Below are 16,857 nucleotides of genomic sequence, written 5' to 3' on the forward strand. Positions count from 1 at the left end.
AATTATGCCGACTGACTGATCTTAGATAATCGGTTGGTTGTTCGCAAAAAAACCTAGTTGGAATATTTTATGTTAGGAAAGTACAAGCACTGATTAGAAAGGTACTTTAATATAAACTTTGATTTACAGCTGTGCATGCAGATAGAAAACTAATTTAGTTTTAATCAGCTTGATTGGATGATTATTGTATCTGATTGTAAATCGCCAAGTTTTAGAGATTAGTTTTATATTACTATTTTAAGAACTTATTTTGGCAGATAGTCAAAGTTCTAAGTCCAGTCTAAACGCATAGGTCCAAATACTCAAGCATATTATTTTATATTCCCACAACCTTTCCATTTAAATTACCTTAACCCTAACTTACGTTTATAACCCTCAGTTAAATTGGCATGTTCCATACGGCTTAGACCTAAGGAACATTTCAAGTAATACTCTTATATGCAAATCAAATGGGTTTAGGATATTCATTCTATTTATTTTTGGTTTTCCCACAGTTCGTGATTTTCACTTCCTTGGGTGCACTCGTTTGAAATGCGATAATTTAATTGTGGTGCGATGACAAGTCCACCTCAGTGGGTTATGGGTTAGGGTTAGGATTAGGGGAAGTACCGGCCTAAAGGGCGGCTTTCCTGCGGCAATTGCAAAAGTTAAATTAACAATCGTGTTTACATTGGTTGGTAACAAGATTTCACTTAAGGACGTCAGCTTTGTTCGCGGCACCACAATTCTATCTTCAGCTCAATCGGTCTGAGCTCGAATTCTGTACAGGATTCGGGCACTTACCCTCCATCAAAACTGATTACTGTCATCAGAGTCCGGAGTTCTGGGTGCGAGGGGTGTGCGAAGTGTGCGCCGACGCGTGCGACAAGCAAATTTGTCTGGTAATGAAAAGGTTTGCGCATCCGCATCCCTGACATATTGCCAGTCCTTTTGTTCTGCGGATCGGTCTGCTCGGGATTTTCGCGCCTCGGGTTAGGGCACGCGACCAGGTCGCCCGACTGGGCGGGAATTCTCCACTTTGACGTGGCTGACGTAGCTAATTTGCAAGCAAACCAAAACATCAAATAAACATAATTCAATTTCAACAATTGCCCCGTGACGATTGCGCTGACAAAGACTGCGGCTTCGAGTGGTTCCAGATCCCGATTCTAATCCTGATCCTGTTTCTGGTTCTGGTTAGGTTAAATGAGCCGTGAAATGTAGCGACCAGCTATCTGCCTTAGATCTAATTGCCCTGACTCTGCTTTGTGTCCTCGTCCCGTGGGAATCGAACTTTAGTCGAGTCAAATCAACAGGTCCATGGGCCCCTATATCGTACTCCGATTACCAGCAGATTTCATCGCATATCTCTTTCCCCATATGGTTGTAAAAACTGACTTTAGTAGGGGAAATGGCAGGATTATTTGGCGTAGGGTTAGACGGGTCTCCTGCCTCCGGAAAGCTCCACTCGTCCTCCCCCATCATCAAAGCGGCGGACTCAAACATGGCGACTTCCTGCTGTGCGAAATATAATGGCAGAATGTCAAAAACAGGTGAAGGAAGCACAAAGCGAATGGAGCTGGATCGTAAAGGGGAGTGGCTGGAATGGTATGGTGTCGGCTAGGGTGACTTAAGGCTGTGCTACAATAAACGAACCAATTTTGTGCATTAAAGAAATGTATAAATTAATCTTAATATATATTTTAAAAGGTGTGAAATCACAATACAAATATTTGTATTTATTAATTTTGATAAAAATAACTTAAAACTCGAACATGTAGTGGCTTGCATAAAAGATGAACAAATATCAGAGTCATTCAGATTTAAAAGTAGCTGGGCAAATCAACTACCATAATTAACTCGAAGTCTAGATCTACGCCCAGCAATTGAAGGGTAGCCAGAGGCGAATTAGTCCAACGAATTTCCCACAGCATCCGTTCCATTTTGCAGGGGCAAACACCCTGTACTTGCTAAGCTCCGCCCATCTCGTAGAGGGCGCACGGTAACTGGCTGCAAGGACGTTTAGGGGTGGAAAGGTCCTGGCCAGAGTTGTGGCACTTCCAATTGGATCTGCGGCACTATAAAAGGCTCGCAATTCCCGGGAGATGGACTCACTAAAGTTTTTAACTTATTGGACAGCGGAAGTGCGTAGAAGTGTCGGAAAAGTTAATAGTCTCTCTAGATTTTAATTAAATTAATATTGTTCAGTGAGTAAATAAGAAATTTGATAAGAAAATGTCGCGAAATCAATTGCCAGATTCATCGTCTTCGCCGCCCATTAGGTACGGATGTCTAAAATATATATAAAATATCTAAATATATGATTATAATTAAACATTATCCTTAATAAAATTCAAAATTGTTTTATTGTGCGACATAAAAGAAGAACCTATGCCATATTTATTTAATCAAATAACTGAATAATTGCTCAAATATACAGTCTTATTTAATAAAAAATAAATATAATTATTTACATACATGCGCAGAAGTGGAGTCACATACACAGTGCCGTCGGTATCTCGATTTGATTAAATAAACGGATACAAAATTAAAGACTTTAGACTTCACAATACAGTCTTAATCATCAAATGTTCAATTCTTACCTTTAACGAATTAATTAATTTCACAATTAATAATGCGATTTATTTTCGCCGACAGCCATTTACCCTTCCACAATTTCGACGATGATCTGATCAACGATTTGCCCTCCTGCATTTATGCGGGTCAGCATCAAGGCGGAGGCGCCACCGGTGGAGGTGGTGGATCTGGAGGTGCCGGTGGCAGTTCTGGGCTGCGTCTGAGCTCCAACAACCTGCGTCACATCCAGCAGCATTATATGCAACATAGCGGTGGTAAGACGGAGACAAAATATACCTCAAGACACCTTGAATATCTGTCTGAAATCCCGCAGAAAATCTACTTGACTCCTCTACCAACCCAATGGGGGTGCACAATTCCGGGGGAGGAGCACCCTTAATGTGCAACAGCCCCAGTGCCAGCAGCAGTGGAGGAGGTTGCGGCAACGCAGGATCTGCTACTCCTGGCGGTGCAGGTGGTCCCAATCCTGGATATGGATCCGTGGGAGCTGCAACTGCGTCCAGCTACAAAATGCAGCGACAGGCGGCCAATGTGCGGGAAAGGAAACGCATCCAGAGGTCCGCCCCAACTGGGTACACCAAATGGTCTTTTCCATTTTACAAATTGCTATCCCACGATCCCTTAACCAGAAGTTATAACTAACAAGCTTTCCTTTATTTTTTATATTTCTTGCGCTTTGCAGCAGCATCAATTCGGCTTTCGATGAGCTAAGGGTCCATGTACCCACATTTCCGTACGAGAAACGTCTGAGCAAGATCGACACTCTGCGGCTTGCCATCGCCTATATATCTCTGCTCCGTGAGGTACTACAAACCGACTACGATCCCCTGACCTATGTGGAGAAGTGTCTGCGCGGGGAGATCAAAGCGGACAGGGCTAATTGGAATACGAGTGGTGAGTAGAGAATTTGGTCGGAATATCAATGGTCAATAAACGGTTCGCTTCGCAGATCTCACAGCTCGTCTGTCCTGGATCAACTGGGAGAATCTCGGAGTACATCCTGGTAGGCGAACACTGCTTACCTCGTTGGCTCTGTCCTCGGAACCCATGTGCGGAGCTCATTGCGGAATGCCGTAGATTCACCCTATAAATTTGAGGCTTAGCCTATCAACTGCTGAAAGCACTTACCACTTAAGCCTCTGATCTTCCCCAAAAATACAAAGTCTTCCCTTTAGGTTTTGATCTCCCAATTAAGTTTAAGGCTGTACATATTTCTACAGTTACTAACAGTTAGCAATAGTATTTTATTTGAAAAGCGTCTCGGCTGCACGAAATACAAGACCCATCTGCCATTGAAGCCCACTACTGTGTTTAATAAATAGTTATTGGTTTCAAAGGCGCGCGGGATAATGCATTTACAAATCAATTCCTCAAATTATATTTCAGGATAAATCTTTTGTAAATAGTATTGAGTATTGGGCAACCGATTTGACAAACCGGTTGCAGCTAACAGACGTTTTACAGTTAGTCAACTATGTAACAACTTTAAAAATAAAATATATATTATATTATATTATAATATATATAAAATATATATTATAAAAGTAAATACATGTTTCAACTAGACGTAGACATTAACATAGCTCCCTATCAAAGTACACATACTCGAAAATAAATACTTCTTTGATCAACAAGATAACTTAGAACACAAACTGTTTGTTGTTGGGTAAAACGAGGGCTAAATGCGCTGCCGATGGTTAGGCATGTGTGTATATATAATAGGTATGTACTTGCTCTATTTGGACTACATGCGGAAGATATCAACTAGAAACTTTTGGCTACTACTCCTACGGCATAGGTACGTATGTACATATGCGGTTAAACTAATCTGTTCAATTCTGTTCCATTTTTAATTTCGCTTTGGTAACTCGACCAGATTTCGTTGGCTAATACTCAAATTGTGTTGGCCTTGGCTACAATGGTAATACAAATGCGCGCACATATAGGTATGTACTAAATAGAAACGATTACATAATGCACACTCACAATAATGAACATAAACACAATGACACGGTTGAACTACGCTCCTAATAATTGAATTTTCGATTGCTTCTCCAATTTGTTTTTGGTTTTGTTGCTGTTGTTTGATCTATTGGTCGTGGAGCCCTTTCCACACTGGCTCCTTAGGCCGGATTAAGCACGGCCACTTTGCGTAGGCTCTCCAGCTCGCTTCTCTTCAAACGCAGACTGAACATGGCCTCAACAAAGCCATGACAGTCCGTCACAATGTTGTCCTGGATCATGGTATCCCGGAATAGGTTGGCCAGGGCAGCAATATCATCGCAGCCCAGAATGGCGTTCTTGTGAGTGACGAACATGGTTAGGGCGGCACGAAAAACGATCTTGTAGCCCTCGGCAAAGACGCAGTCCCATATGCGTAGCACAGTCTCCACGGGCAGCACCTCGGCAAAGATGCAGATGAACCATTTGCTGGCGATCACCGGATAGGGCAGGCCTACAATAAAAAATATGTTAGCAACCGATTATGGCCTTAGTTTTTTAACCTAAGTCTTACCCAAGTTATCCACATGCCGATTTACAGCGGGAATTCGCCGGATGACCAATTCCCGGAACACGGCTAGATCCCTCAGCAGATTGGCCATATTATGCGAATGGTATTGCGGCACGATGTTTTCAACGATATGCTTGAGGAGCCAGAAGGACTTCTCCTCATCGTCGGTGACGATCAGCAGCAGGCCGGCTATGTAGTTGAGACCTTGGCAGTAACCCACGTCCCGATTGTGATGGGCGTAGGCGATGAGAATGTTGTACAACCGCTGCTTCTTCATATCGAAGTGAATATTGTCGGGAAAGGTACGAGGTAGATCGATTGATATGGAATCGCTGATTTCTTTGTCGAAGGGCTCGGTGCGCAGCAGGTTGCGAAAGAGATCCGGCGACCGACGCTGTGCGGCAGCAGCTCCAGATATCTTCATCCAGACGTCGGGACGGTACGGACCAGGAATGCCCTTCCGAATGTAACGCTTCAGCTTGGCGTCCACCTGGGTGAGATCGGTGTTTTGCTGCAGAATGGCCTCCCATTTCATGCGGCGTCGCGTTAACGTTTTCAGGTAACCATCCATGAACTTTGAGTAGTTGTTATAGTCGAAGTGGTCGCCACGCTTGAAGCCATATTCGTCCACATCGCTAACCACGTGCGGTTTAGATGCGTAAAGACATGCGTAAGTGAAAATAATTGCTATATAACTGACTGCTCACCTGAACTTTGAACTTGCGGTAGCATCCATATGAACTATTGACTAGAGTTTCTATTGCTCACAGTGGAGAAGTGTGGATTTCTTCGACGTTGGCCACGATTTCCTGTCAGCCGCTCGTGGCTCGTGGCATGGCCCCAAAAAAAGATTTCGTATTCGGCGCACGTTGTGCGGTTACGTCGCTGCCTGCGCCTCTGCCGCTTCCGCTGCAACTGCAACGAATTGAACCTTCTGCAAAAGTCAATAAATATTGCCTTTAACTGGGGGCCCTTCATTTATTTATAAGCCCATTTGGCCTTCGCTGGCACTACCTCTGCCTACGCCTCGTCCTTGAGCGATGGGTGGCCTTTTGTGCGCGCCCACTCGACGTTGTTGCTGCCTCCGCTGCTGAACTGATAACATTAACGGACCGACGACCGATTTGGGTGGGCGGCCAACGGACAGGTGACAAGGGGGTGGGCGTGGGCGAGTGCGTTGACTCTGCTTAACGCGCGCTTGCAGATGGTCAAAGGCAGATTATTTAAAAGTAGTGATTTCATTGAAGATTGCTGGTCCGCTTATCAGTGGGCTTAAGTTTTCATATTTTTGTTCTTACTGGTTAATAAAATTCGCGTCTTGTGGAGAGTGACCAGAGTCACGAGCTGGGAAAATGGCACAACGGGGAACTAGTTCAAATCTACGATATTTGTGATGCGATATATCGAACATATCGCTTAAATTCAAAATAGTTACCATAAATAGGAAATAAACGGTGGATGGCATTTAAATTATCTTCACATTATGATATATGATTTGAAGCAAAAATTTGAAAATTTTGATTAGTTTATATCGTCAAATGCAGAAAATAGGTGACCTAACATATTAAGCTAATAGCACTGCCGATATATCGGGTAGTGACCACCCTCACACGTGACAGCTGTGAACATCTGTTGCACGAATCACCCACTGCTTTCATTCATCGTCATGCGTCATTCAGTCGCATCGTGCTGTGACAAATTACGCAATGTCTAACAACTGATGTAAAATAAGCAATTTACCAAACAGTTGGCCAAATTCCGTGTGTACACACACTCCGATCGACCCAGCGAGGCACTTTATCCACCTCCTGACCACTTCGAAATGCTGCGCAGAACGGCAACGATGGGAATCATGGCGGCAGTTGCCGTTAAAGCGGCTCCCGAGCCCCAGAAACCAGCCTCCAGTGCGACGGACTGCAGCCTGGTGTGCCGGCCCAGCGAGCTGCCCATCTACGGCAGCTTGCGCAAGACAGAGTGAGTGACCCAATGCAGGGAAAAGGTCCCAGCCTAAACGATACTCCTTCAATGCTCCCGCAGACCCAAGCCAGAGCGTCATCCACCACAAGACTCTGTGCTGCACAAGAACCTGGAGGCCGGAGTCCGCTTTGTGCGCGAGGAGGTGCAGTCTGGATATAAGGCGGTGGCCGATCAGGCCGGCGTTGTCGGCCATTACGTGGAGACCGCCAAGGCACACACCCAGTCCACCATCGACATGCTGAACGAGCCCCAGAACTCCCTGCACCGCAGCGGAGCCATTGTGGTGGGCGGTCTGGCTGGTTTCATCTTCGCCGCCCGTGGAGGCTTCATCAAGAAGGTGTTGTATTCGGGCATTGGAGCAGGTGCAGTCGCCTCCATGTGCTACCCCCGCCAGGCGGAAGAGAACTGCCGCGTGGTACTCTACGAGGGCCGTAAGATCTTCGCCGTGGCCTACAACTTCATCAAGGGCGTGAAGCCAGGAGAGGAAGTGCCCGCAGTGCCCTTCCCTACCTCGCTGGAGGACCTTAAGTACATGGCCAGCGACCTGTACGATGAGGCAAAGGATCTTATCTTCCCCAAAAAGAAGTAGGAAGTGCCCGCTCCCGCTAAAGGGGAACTCCTAGTCCACCTCCATCCGGCCGTGAAGTGTGCATCGATTTAAGTTGTATGAAGCTTGAATTCTATCCGACAGTAGTTATCTCTTTTCTTGTTGCCAGAAATAAATTGGCCTCGCGTCCCAAAAGTGAAACGGCGGTTTAACTTGGCAAATGTGTGTGGGCCGTGGCGAGAACCCGCTCTCACATGAATCTTCGAGTGATTAATTGAGGTGTTGGTGTCAAGTCAAATGTCACGCCAGTGAGCTGTTGAAAAGTGAAATCCGGAGGAAAGTGTCGGCTGCGGATGTCTCCCATCCTCCATCTCCCCACGTGCAAAACCGATTGTGCCAATCATCATCGTCAATGACCATGGCCCGCAGCCGAACATGGCGATGACTACAAATTGTGTGAATGGTCTTGGCCGTCCATTCGCGGTGCCCTCGGGGGCTGCCATTGCTGAGGAGGAAATCGGCTCTTATAGCGATGGGTATCTCGAGCGGACCAATTCTCCGATTGCGGCATTATTTATTAGACAATATTTTCAGTAATCTTTTATTGCTCTCGAGCTTTCGCATCGCTATAGATAGACTTGTTCTTTGGGCAAGATACAAACAACGTTCGGATGTCTGCATGCATTTGTTTACAATAAATATAGATTTAGTTAATTGTTAAATATTACTACACTAAAATACCAACAACTTGTGGACATGCAAATGACTCCCAATCCCCCCTACCCCTCCCAAACCCCCTATCCCTTCGGCTATGTACAAATAGATAATCCCATTCGAAATCCGACCGATTTCCTTGTTAGACAACTTACGGTGCTAACATTTCGCTAGACTAAATTAGTGGGCGTTGACTGTGTGTGTGTGTGTGTAAGTGAGTGGGTGAGTGCGGATAGGGGCGTGGCAGTGGCCCACAAGGCCAAGCTGTTAAAATTGTTAAATTGAAGCTAACTACGCTTAACATTCCTTTAAGATAAATCACACAAGACTTATAGATACAACTGATAAATTAAAACAAATAACAAAAGTCGATCTGCCGTCGTCAGTATCTTCTGATCATCATCTGACATGCTCCAGTATCCACGGCGTAAACTTGGAGATTCTCGTACAGACTCCGGGCAAATTGGCCTCGGCACAGCCAATGCCCCAGGAGATGATCCCGGCCAGAAAGAAGCGCCCATCCTGCGACTTGGCCTGCGAAATTTGTATTAGCATATATCTCATAGGTTTGCTTCATCCGGCATCTTACCTGCAGTGGACCTCCTGAATCGCCCTGACAGGAGTCCTGCCCTCCCGTTTCATAGCCCGCACACAGGAATATATCCGGAATGAACTCCTGGCGACCAGCTCGCATGAACATCGATTTGCAATTGTCGTTACTTACAATCGGCACGGAGACCTATTAAAATGTATTAGATTACATCAGTGTCTCGCATTTAACTTTATTTTTAGATTTATGATATAGATCTGAAGGTTTTTATGATCTCTCTGACTTTTCCTAATTGCAATCGCCCCATTTAGAACCACACCGACAATCTTTTGCGTTCGATTCGCAGCGGTTATCATTGTCGCTGCATTCTAAAAATGAACCTTAAAGTCGTGTTAACACTCACCTCTTGGAGGACGGAGGGCAGGGTGCCGCCCTCGCTGAGACGACCCCAGCCGGTGACCGTGGCGTTCATGCCAATTAGGAGGCTGTCCGTCTCGGGCAGGCAAATGGGACTGACATGCGGAGCGAATTCGAGCGGCTGCTCCAGCTTGACCAGCGCCAGGTCGTACTCGTACGTGAGGAAGCTATACTTGGGATGCACCACCTTCTTGGCCACCCCGCGCTCTATGTAGGGCAGCTGTTCCTGCACATGCGAGAAGTCGTACTCGCCCACGCGGATGCGTATCTGCGAGATGAGCAGGCTGCAAATGGAAGAGGGGCAGGGATTAGCTCGATCTGGATCTGGATCTGGTCCGGTTTTGGGCTGATCCACTCACTCGTCCACGCAATGTCCGGCGGTGGCTATCCAGTTCTCGTTGATCAAAGCGCCACCGCAACGGTGGGTGCTCGAGAATCCAAAGAAGGAGGTGCGCCGCACCGACACCTGCCAGGGCCAACGACCGAAGGCCGCGCTCTTACCGCCCACGATTCGCGTCTCGGGCCGCGCCAAAGTCGGTACTCCGCACTCTGCAATTGCAGCAATAACAAATTGCATTGTCAGTATGGGTGCTAGCGAAGTCAGTTGTACATATCAATGTATCTTATTTGGGGAACTGTATCTCGAAACCTCTCACAAATTGATTCTTTAACAGTCTACAGAGTTATTTTATAAAGAAAATAACTCTTATTTGAAATTGAGTTTGCTCCTATCGAAACTTGAGTTAAATATTGAAATATATCTTTAAAAAATAAAAAAATTCCCTATCAGAAAACAATTGTAACCAGAATTGTAGATATCGTATATCTTTAAAATATACCCAATTATTTCAGATTTTTGAAAGCACATAAATTATGTCTAATAAGCTATCATCTACAATGAGCAAGCATATATGGAAGGGTCATTCAAATGGCTTCCCCAAGTGCAAGGGCTTGTCACTCACCACTGCGAGCCGCCGAAATGGTCTTCACATGGCCCAGAGCTCCGGCGTCGGGGATGGAGGAGTCTGCTATCTCGTTGGTCTCGATGCCGGAGGTGGCCAGAACCGGCGGACGGTGCGTAGGCTGCGTTGGCCGTTGGGAGCTGGTGACGATTCCGCTGCTGCTGCTGGAGCTAATCGGCCTGGTCGTGGTGGGAGTCTTGCTCGAAGTAGTGGAGGTGCTCGTGCTGGAGATCGCCGTGGTGGGCCGCTGGTAGGGCCTGGTGGGCTTGTTTGTCGTGGTCCTCCTCGTTGTGGTCGCCGGTGTGGTTGTCCGACGTGTAGTTGTTGTCGTGGTTGTGGATGTGGTGGATGAGGTGGTTGACGATGGCCAGTGTGAGGACGAGGATGCGGCTAATGATGTGCCCGGCGACAGCTGCAAGGAAGGCCAAAGTGGTAAACATTATGCTAAAATACTCGACCAGGGTCGTCCGGCGGCAAATCATTCTCCATTGCCCGTTCCCATTCCATTTCCATTCCCATTCCACGCAAAGAATCAATTTTTCATTTCGCCGCTAAATCTGCATTAACTATGCAACCTTCTAGAGGTTTTAAATGAATGTTTGGATGCTCTAACAAAATAAAGTGTGATTCGACTTTTAAAACAGAATTCAATTGAGCATTTACAACCCATTAACATGATCTTTAAAATTAACTGGGCTGCATAAACATTTACCCAGCTCATTTCAGTTTTCTTCGAATTCCCATTTATGCTAATCTTATTCCTGAGCTTCAAGTTAGTGGCAAGTGGCATGCTCTGCTTAAGGTACCCATTCCTGGAAGAGTCCTAAATTCCACACACACCCCTGAGAGCGGCAGGCGAATCTTACATCAACTTTTGGCTCCGGCTCCGCATTGTGCAAACAATAAAATGTCCCCCAAGGCTGTGGCCTGCCATTATGGAGCTGAGGTTGGAGGCCCAGTCCCAGTCGCAGTCGAGGAGTAAATGACCTCGTGGCTCGTTTGTTTCGCTTTCGACATCAATGCATCACCCAGAACCCAGAACATGAACCTGGACCTGGACCCAAAAGCCGAACCAGACTCGTATTTACATACCTGCGGCCTGGTGGGGCGATGCGGCTGCGGGGGATGCGTCTGGCCCGGCCAAATCAGCGACGTTGATGTCGTCGAGGTGGATGTGGACGGTAGGACGGACGGCGGCGGTGGCGGTGTCCGGTCGTAGACAATCGGTTTCTTTGTGGGCTTCGACGGCTTGGAGGGTCGCGCGGGCATTGGCAAATTGACGATGCCGGGCTTGGTCCAGCCGGTGGGTCGCGGCTTGGTAATAAAGCTCGGCTCGGTGGTCATCTGCCAGTGGTTCTGCTGATTCTGCTGATGCTGCTGCTGCTGCTGCTGGGTCGATGTATGCCAAATGCTATCTGCGGATAGTATTTGTTTGTTACAATTCATGCTAACAATGCATCACCGCTGGGCGGGGGCGCCAAGCCCAGCCTCATTGCGCTCCACTTACTGGGATTCGAACTAGAGCTGGAGCTGGAACTGGAGCTGGGATGCGAGGCTGAGCCCTGCAGATCCGAGGCAGTGGTGGGCTTGCTCTGGTAGGGCGGCGGATGCGGGCGCGCCAGTGTGCCCTGGTGGTGCGGACCCGAAGGACGAATCACAAGGGTGCCAGCGCCATGAGGCCGCTCGATGGTGGTCATGCCGCTGCGGACGGTAATTCATCGGGAAATAAGTAAGACGTATACTTATAAAATTATAATAATTTAGATATATTATGCTATATTTCAATCCGCTTTTATATACACTATTTGTTAATCTGATGAAGTTATACTGACATAGTATAACTGATCTTAAATCTTTATTGACATTCGTAGCAGAACACAAGTTACCAACAGTTGCTAATCTCTTACCTGATCATCGGTTTGTAGGGCGCTGCCGGCGGTCGCGGGCGGAGCGTGAGCGGCTTGGTGGGCCTCGTGTAGGAGAAGGCCGTCTGGGGCAGGACGATGTTGTCGGTGTAGTTGTGCGTGCAGCAGGAGCCGAACATGAAGGAGTCGACGCACATGCCCACGTGCTTGCCCTCGGACTTGATGCACTCCCACACGAACATGCAGGTGCCCTCGACGCGGCCAAAGGAGCACGGCTTGGGGCTGATCTTGAAGTTCTGGCCGCGCTGCAGCTGCTGCAACTGCGGATAGCCCTCCAGGCGGTGCGGGCTGCGGTAGAAGCCGCTAGTCATGTCATCGTCGTCCTCGGAGGAGGAGGCGGAGGATGACGGGATGCCCAGGGAGCCCAGTGACTCGAGGCTGTCGGGCGGTGTGATCAGCGCCGCTGCTGCTGTGGCCAGGCAATTGACTACGATTAAGGCTACTAATACTTCTACTATTTGGTCTAGACTGCGCCTGCTCCGCGCCGCAGCTCCTCCTGATCCTCGCGAGCCCGCTGCTCTGTTGTTGACTAGCCAATGCCTTTTGGGACACATCTTGGTGGCTGCCGCTGGTGTGCTTCTTCTGCAAGGAACGGGCATGACAGTTTTCGGACATTAGTCTTGTTTCGCCTGCCGGAACCCATCCACCAGAACCCTGTTTGGGTTTGGGACCACCCCCCGCCGTTGGGTCCACCACTAATTAAGCGCACTTGTCGCCACAAAAAGTGGCAGCAAGAAAAAAAAGCCAAAGTCAGGCAACGATTTCTACTCTTTATGATTGTTGCTGCCGCTGCTGCTGCTGCAGTTGCTGCTGCTGCTGCTGCATATGTTGCTGCAGTTTGTTTTTGTGCTGCTCGCCGTGCAGTCAGTGACTGGTTTAATTACAACTTTTCACTTTTGCTTCATAATCAGCTTTTTTCGTGGCTCTTGTCTTGTTTTATTGTTGAACAAGACTGGAAAAAATTTATTGCGATCGCACGACGGCGACGTCAAACGACACATGCTACAATTAATAATTTCATGTCCCAAAAGCAAGTGCACCCCAGTGCTGCCCCACCCCTTTCGTACTCCTCTTCGCTGCAGCTCATCAAAGCGGAATAGCTATTTTTTCTTTTCAACAAATTTAATTAAAGTTTAGCCAATCCATTGCTGGCCAAATTAGATGTTTGCCTTTATGGTTTGTAACCTAAACTGGTAGCACACATCGCTGCCTCCCCAGTTGCACGTGCCCCCTTATATACCCCATCCAACCAACCCCCCCTCGGGTTGTCAACTCACCTGTGTCTGAGTCTGGGTCTGATTAAAGTTGGCTGCTTCATCGGTAACGTGCCGGGCGCATGTCTGCAATGGATTGCACGGAGAATGGTAATAATCAGTATGGTTAGCCAAAGTTTGTTGTTAGAAAATCGTATGCTCTTTTTTATTGTGCCAAGAGCTATGGTTTATGTTTGTACTGCCATCGAGAATGCCGGGCGCAATGAGCTCCGGCTGTAATTAGTAGGCTAACTGCGGGATGTCTAACTTTAGTTTGGCATGCATGTGGTGGTGCCGGTGGAGCTGGTGGTGCTTCAAACGGCCCACCCACCAGACAACCCACACACACGAGATTGCGGCATTAGCCGGCCACAGATCGTAATCACAAGATCGCCATCATCATGATGATGGTCATATGCAACGATGATAACGGGGGGAAAGGCGGAAAGGAGTCTTGTGAATGGATGTGCTGACAACACTTTGGGGGCGGGATCGTGGCAATTATGTGACACTTGGGAATATTATGCAACTCATGGATGGCTGAGGTGAAGGAACTTCCAAATAGAGGTTCGAGTGAGTAAATAGTCAGTAATTGGTAGAACTTTATTTAAATGGACTAACGTAATCAATCCATTATGATTAAAATAAAATATCAAACATAGCTCGATGGGATGACAATAGAAAGTAAGGACAGGTTAAGGTGAACCATTAAAAACAAAAAATTTACATACTTAAATTAATTTATATATTCATACGAATATGTATGGAGCAAACCACTCCCATGGAATAATTCATATTTATCGAACACTCATTGGAAAATGTAGATACCCAAACATCATTCATTCGACACACTCATACATGAGATACTCAAAGCGCGGCCCCAGCCAAATCCCGTTTATCGCCTAATCATCTTAATGTTGATTATAATTACAAATCGTTTGAATGCAATTTGATACCAAATACTTTGTGCACATCATTGGCTTGGAAAACGCTTCATGTCCATGTTGATTGAAACCGAAATTGATATTGATGTTGGAGTTTGAGTTGGAGTTGATGTGGATGTGGATGTGGAAGCGGCGGATGAACATGTGCCTCGAGATTAATTTCAGCTTTGGCCCCGAACATTTTTCCCCACATCGTGTGTCCGACTTCGAGTCGAGTTCTTCATGGGTCGCTCGAATCGATTCATCAATTGGCCGGGTCTGCAGACTCCTTTGAGCCAGAAACGCAAACGAAACGTTAGCGCTGCTCACTTCTAATAACTCTATTTCCAATTGGGCGCGGGGGGTAAAGATGTGCTTGCCCCTGCCACACGCCGGCTGTAGACCTATGAAGCTATGAAGTTTGTGTCCATATAGCGCATGAACCGTTGGAAATCGATTTCGTTACGTTTTCATTTCCTCAACGAAAGTAGCAGCAGCAGCAGCCGAAGTTTTTACTTCTCTTCAATTTCGTTGCCTTCTTTAGATTTGGGCTTATTTTTCGCAGAGAACTGGTCGAAAAATAGCCGAAACGTAATTACCCCGTTTAAACGCCCCAAAACAGAAGCGGGTAAAAAATAGTAGCAGTAGTAGCAGCAGCAACAGCAATCTCTCGTGCTAATGACTATCTTTAGTAGCCCAAAACGAGCCAAAGACGAGTAGCACCAGTGCTCTTCTGACAAACAGTCAAATGGGCAGACATCGACTCAAGACCAGACAGACAAAGACTCAAATCCAGCCCAGGGGCCAAATGATTTTCCAGCAAAATGCTAGAGCTATTAGAAAAATGTTAGCCCAACTCTGCTGAGTTTCAACATGACCTGCCAGTGTTAGTCGGCTCTTTGGGAAGTCTGGAGCACTCACTGCCAAAAATAATCTCTAGATACTTAAATTAATTAAAGGTAAGTAGTTGGAATATTATATCTATGCTAACAACGGATTCTCTAGATTTCTTTGGTTCATATCTGCATTGAAGCGCAGATAGAAGTTGGTTTAAACTGTACTTTTATCGAAAGTGGCTTCATAATTGTTCTGCTCTGGTTTTCACTTTCATTAAATCCGTTTGGTTGCTATTTTGACTTTTTCCAAGAATTTTCATTTATGAAATAATGTAGTTCAAGTTGTAGAAGAACTAGCTACTTTCACACTGTCTTCAAAGAATCTCCAACCTTTTTCGCTAAGTGCAAGTACGTGCTGAGTAGCTGACTTGAACTCAAAGCTGGGCTTGCAGCAGCCGACTTAGTAGAAAAGAGTAATTGTAATAACAATTGCGCAATTTGCGTCAGTCACTTAAGTTCCGCCGCCCCCTGCCCTTTTCCACTTCCATTGGCGTGTGGTAAAGTGAGGAAAGTCTCAGTTCGTTTAGTTAAGAGCACTCCCGTCCGGGGGCATCGGCATCTGGCCAGCCACTAGCTTCCAGCTTCCAGCTTCATCTCCAGCTCCAGCAAGTGGTATCTGCTATCAGCTCTGGAGGACGAGGAAGACGCTTACACGGTAGGCGTTTTGTCAATCGACAGGCGACGGCACAGATGACAGGCCGCCCAGCTTAATGAAAAAGATAAACAACTGGATTGCACTAGCCACAAGCGACTTAAGCAGCCAGATACTCAGGTAAAGGGGTACACTGGAAAATAGTTACTTTGCATATTGATTTGTTATATGATCAAAAGGCTTAGTAGAAACTAACAAACATTCCTTAAGACAAATTTTTTGTGTGTATGTAGAAGGGTTTCTTTAGAAGGGGGCAAGGGCCATTACAGCCCAGATGAAGCTGGGCTGGCGGCATCTTTTGAGATAGTGAAAGAGGCCTGGCGAGCGAGAAAAAGTGAAGAAGGGGCTCAAAGCTTGTTATAATCACTGCGCGTAACGCAAACACAATTTTTGAGTGGCCGGCCATGTGAAATCCATGCCATCCATACCTGGAGGCGGTCGCTCGATGCTACGACGACTGCCTTACCACTTGGGATGGGGAATCCGAGTTGGGAACGATATGAGTACTTAGAACAGTGAGGGGGAAAAGTCGTTGCACCTGAGTCGACCGCTTATCAATGTGAAAATCAAAAAAGCTAAGCGAAACGAGTCTCGAACAGCGGAAGCAGTGCAGTAAATTGAAAGAAGTGTTTAAAATCTCGTTATAACTGAGAATAGCTGTAGGAAATATGGAGCTCTATAATCGGGCATGATAAATGACAGCCATTTGATATAGGGATTAATGGCCAGAAACCGTTTTACGAGCCAAGCCAAAGTTCTTGATGAATAATGTATGACTCAAAGATGCAGTTATAATTTAACAGTGATTCCGAGATGCATGACATCACTTTTATCCCAAATAAAATCAATTATTCACCTAGGTCATTAAGTTGAGAGAGTAATGTTGTTAAATTTTACGAGTCTTTTACACATTAAACACATGGAGTCTAATGGCTTTATTGATGAAATTGTG

General features: G+C 46.4%; 4 protein-coding genes across 9 annotated transcripts in view; 2 read left to right on the forward strand and 2 right to left on the reverse strand.

Moving 5' to 3' along the window:
* Window positions 1-2,059: 2,059 nt before the first annotated feature.
* Window positions 2,060-4,229, forward strand: LOC6727867 (twist-related protein 1). 3 transcript variants are annotated; one of them, XM_016176603.2, is made up of 5 exons: window positions 2,060-2,261; window positions 2,638-2,831; window positions 2,891-3,161; window positions 3,260-3,471; window positions 3,527-4,229. In XM_016176603.2, exons 1-5 carry the CDS (start codon window positions 2,215-2,217, stop codon window positions 3,652-3,654), a joined length of 852 nt encoding a protein of 283 aa, XP_016034448.1. In that variant the 5' UTR covers window positions 2,060-2,214; the 3' UTR covers window positions 3,655-4,229. The 3 variants fall into 3 exon arrangements, with proteins under 3 accessions (XP_016034448.1, XP_002103222.1, XP_016034447.1); XM_002103186.3 differs by having other exon boundaries at window positions 2,891-3,149; XM_016176602.3 differs by having other exon boundaries at window positions 2,891-3,134.
* LOC6727868 (growth hormone-regulated TBC protein 1-A) lies at window positions 3,789-6,442 on the reverse strand. The gene is made up of 5 exons (XM_039294652.2): window positions 6,388-6,442; window positions 6,104-6,286; window positions 5,797-6,023; window positions 5,093-5,724; window positions 3,789-5,032 (listed from the first exon to the last, which is right to left on the reverse strand). The coding sequence occupies exons 3-5, from the start codon at window positions 5,823-5,825 to the stop codon at window positions 4,701-4,703; spliced, it is 993 nt and encodes a 330-aa protein (XP_039150586.1). The 5' UTR covers window positions 5,826-6,023; window positions 6,104-6,286; window positions 6,388-6,442; the 3' UTR covers window positions 3,789-4,700.
* Window positions 6,443-6,746: 304 nt separating this feature from the next.
* On the forward strand, window positions 6,747-7,814 carry LOC6727869 (MICOS complex subunit MIC27). The gene is made up of 2 exons (XM_002103188.4): window positions 6,747-7,063; window positions 7,127-7,814. The coding sequence occupies exons 1-2, from the start codon at window positions 6,912-6,914 to the stop codon at window positions 7,653-7,655; spliced, it is 681 nt and encodes a 226-aa protein (XP_002103224.1). The 5' UTR covers window positions 6,747-6,911; the 3' UTR covers window positions 7,656-7,814.
* A 372-nt stretch (window positions 7,815-8,186) lies between these two features.
* LOC6727870 (serine proteinase stubble) overlaps window positions 8,187-16,857 on the reverse strand; it is a 28,623-nt gene continuing 19,952 nt past the window's right edge. For all 4 annotated transcript variants that reach the window (XM_016175416.3, XM_016175417.3, XM_016175418.3 and 1 more), the window contains exons 3-11: window positions 13,459-13,521; window positions 12,164-12,763; window positions 11,764-11,957; window positions 11,349-11,671; window positions 10,257-10,668; window positions 9,654-9,843; window positions 9,281-9,578; window positions 8,917-9,066; window positions 8,187-8,861 (exon numbers count right to left, since the gene is read on the reverse strand). In XM_016175416.3, coding sequence (XP_016034450.1) covers window positions 8,727-8,861; window positions 8,917-9,066; window positions 9,281-9,578; window positions 9,654-9,843; window positions 10,257-10,668; window positions 11,349-11,671; window positions 11,764-11,957; window positions 12,164-12,763; window positions 13,459-13,499 — 2,343 coding nt within the window. In that variant the 5' untranslated portion in view covers window positions 13,500-13,521 and the 3' untranslated portion in view covers window positions 8,187-8,726. The remainder of the gene's footprint in view (window positions 8,862-8,916; window positions 9,067-9,280; window positions 9,579-9,653; window positions 9,844-10,256; window positions 10,669-11,348; window positions 11,672-11,763; window positions 11,958-12,163; window positions 12,764-13,458; window positions 13,522-16,857) is intronic.

This window comes from Drosophila simulans, chromosome 3R, assembly GCF_016746395.2.
Source record: "Drosophila simulans strain w501 chromosome 3R, Prin_Dsim_3.1, whole genome shotgun sequence".
NCBI classification, from domain to species: Eukaryota; Metazoa; Arthropoda; class Insecta; order Diptera; family Drosophilidae; genus Drosophila; species Drosophila simulans.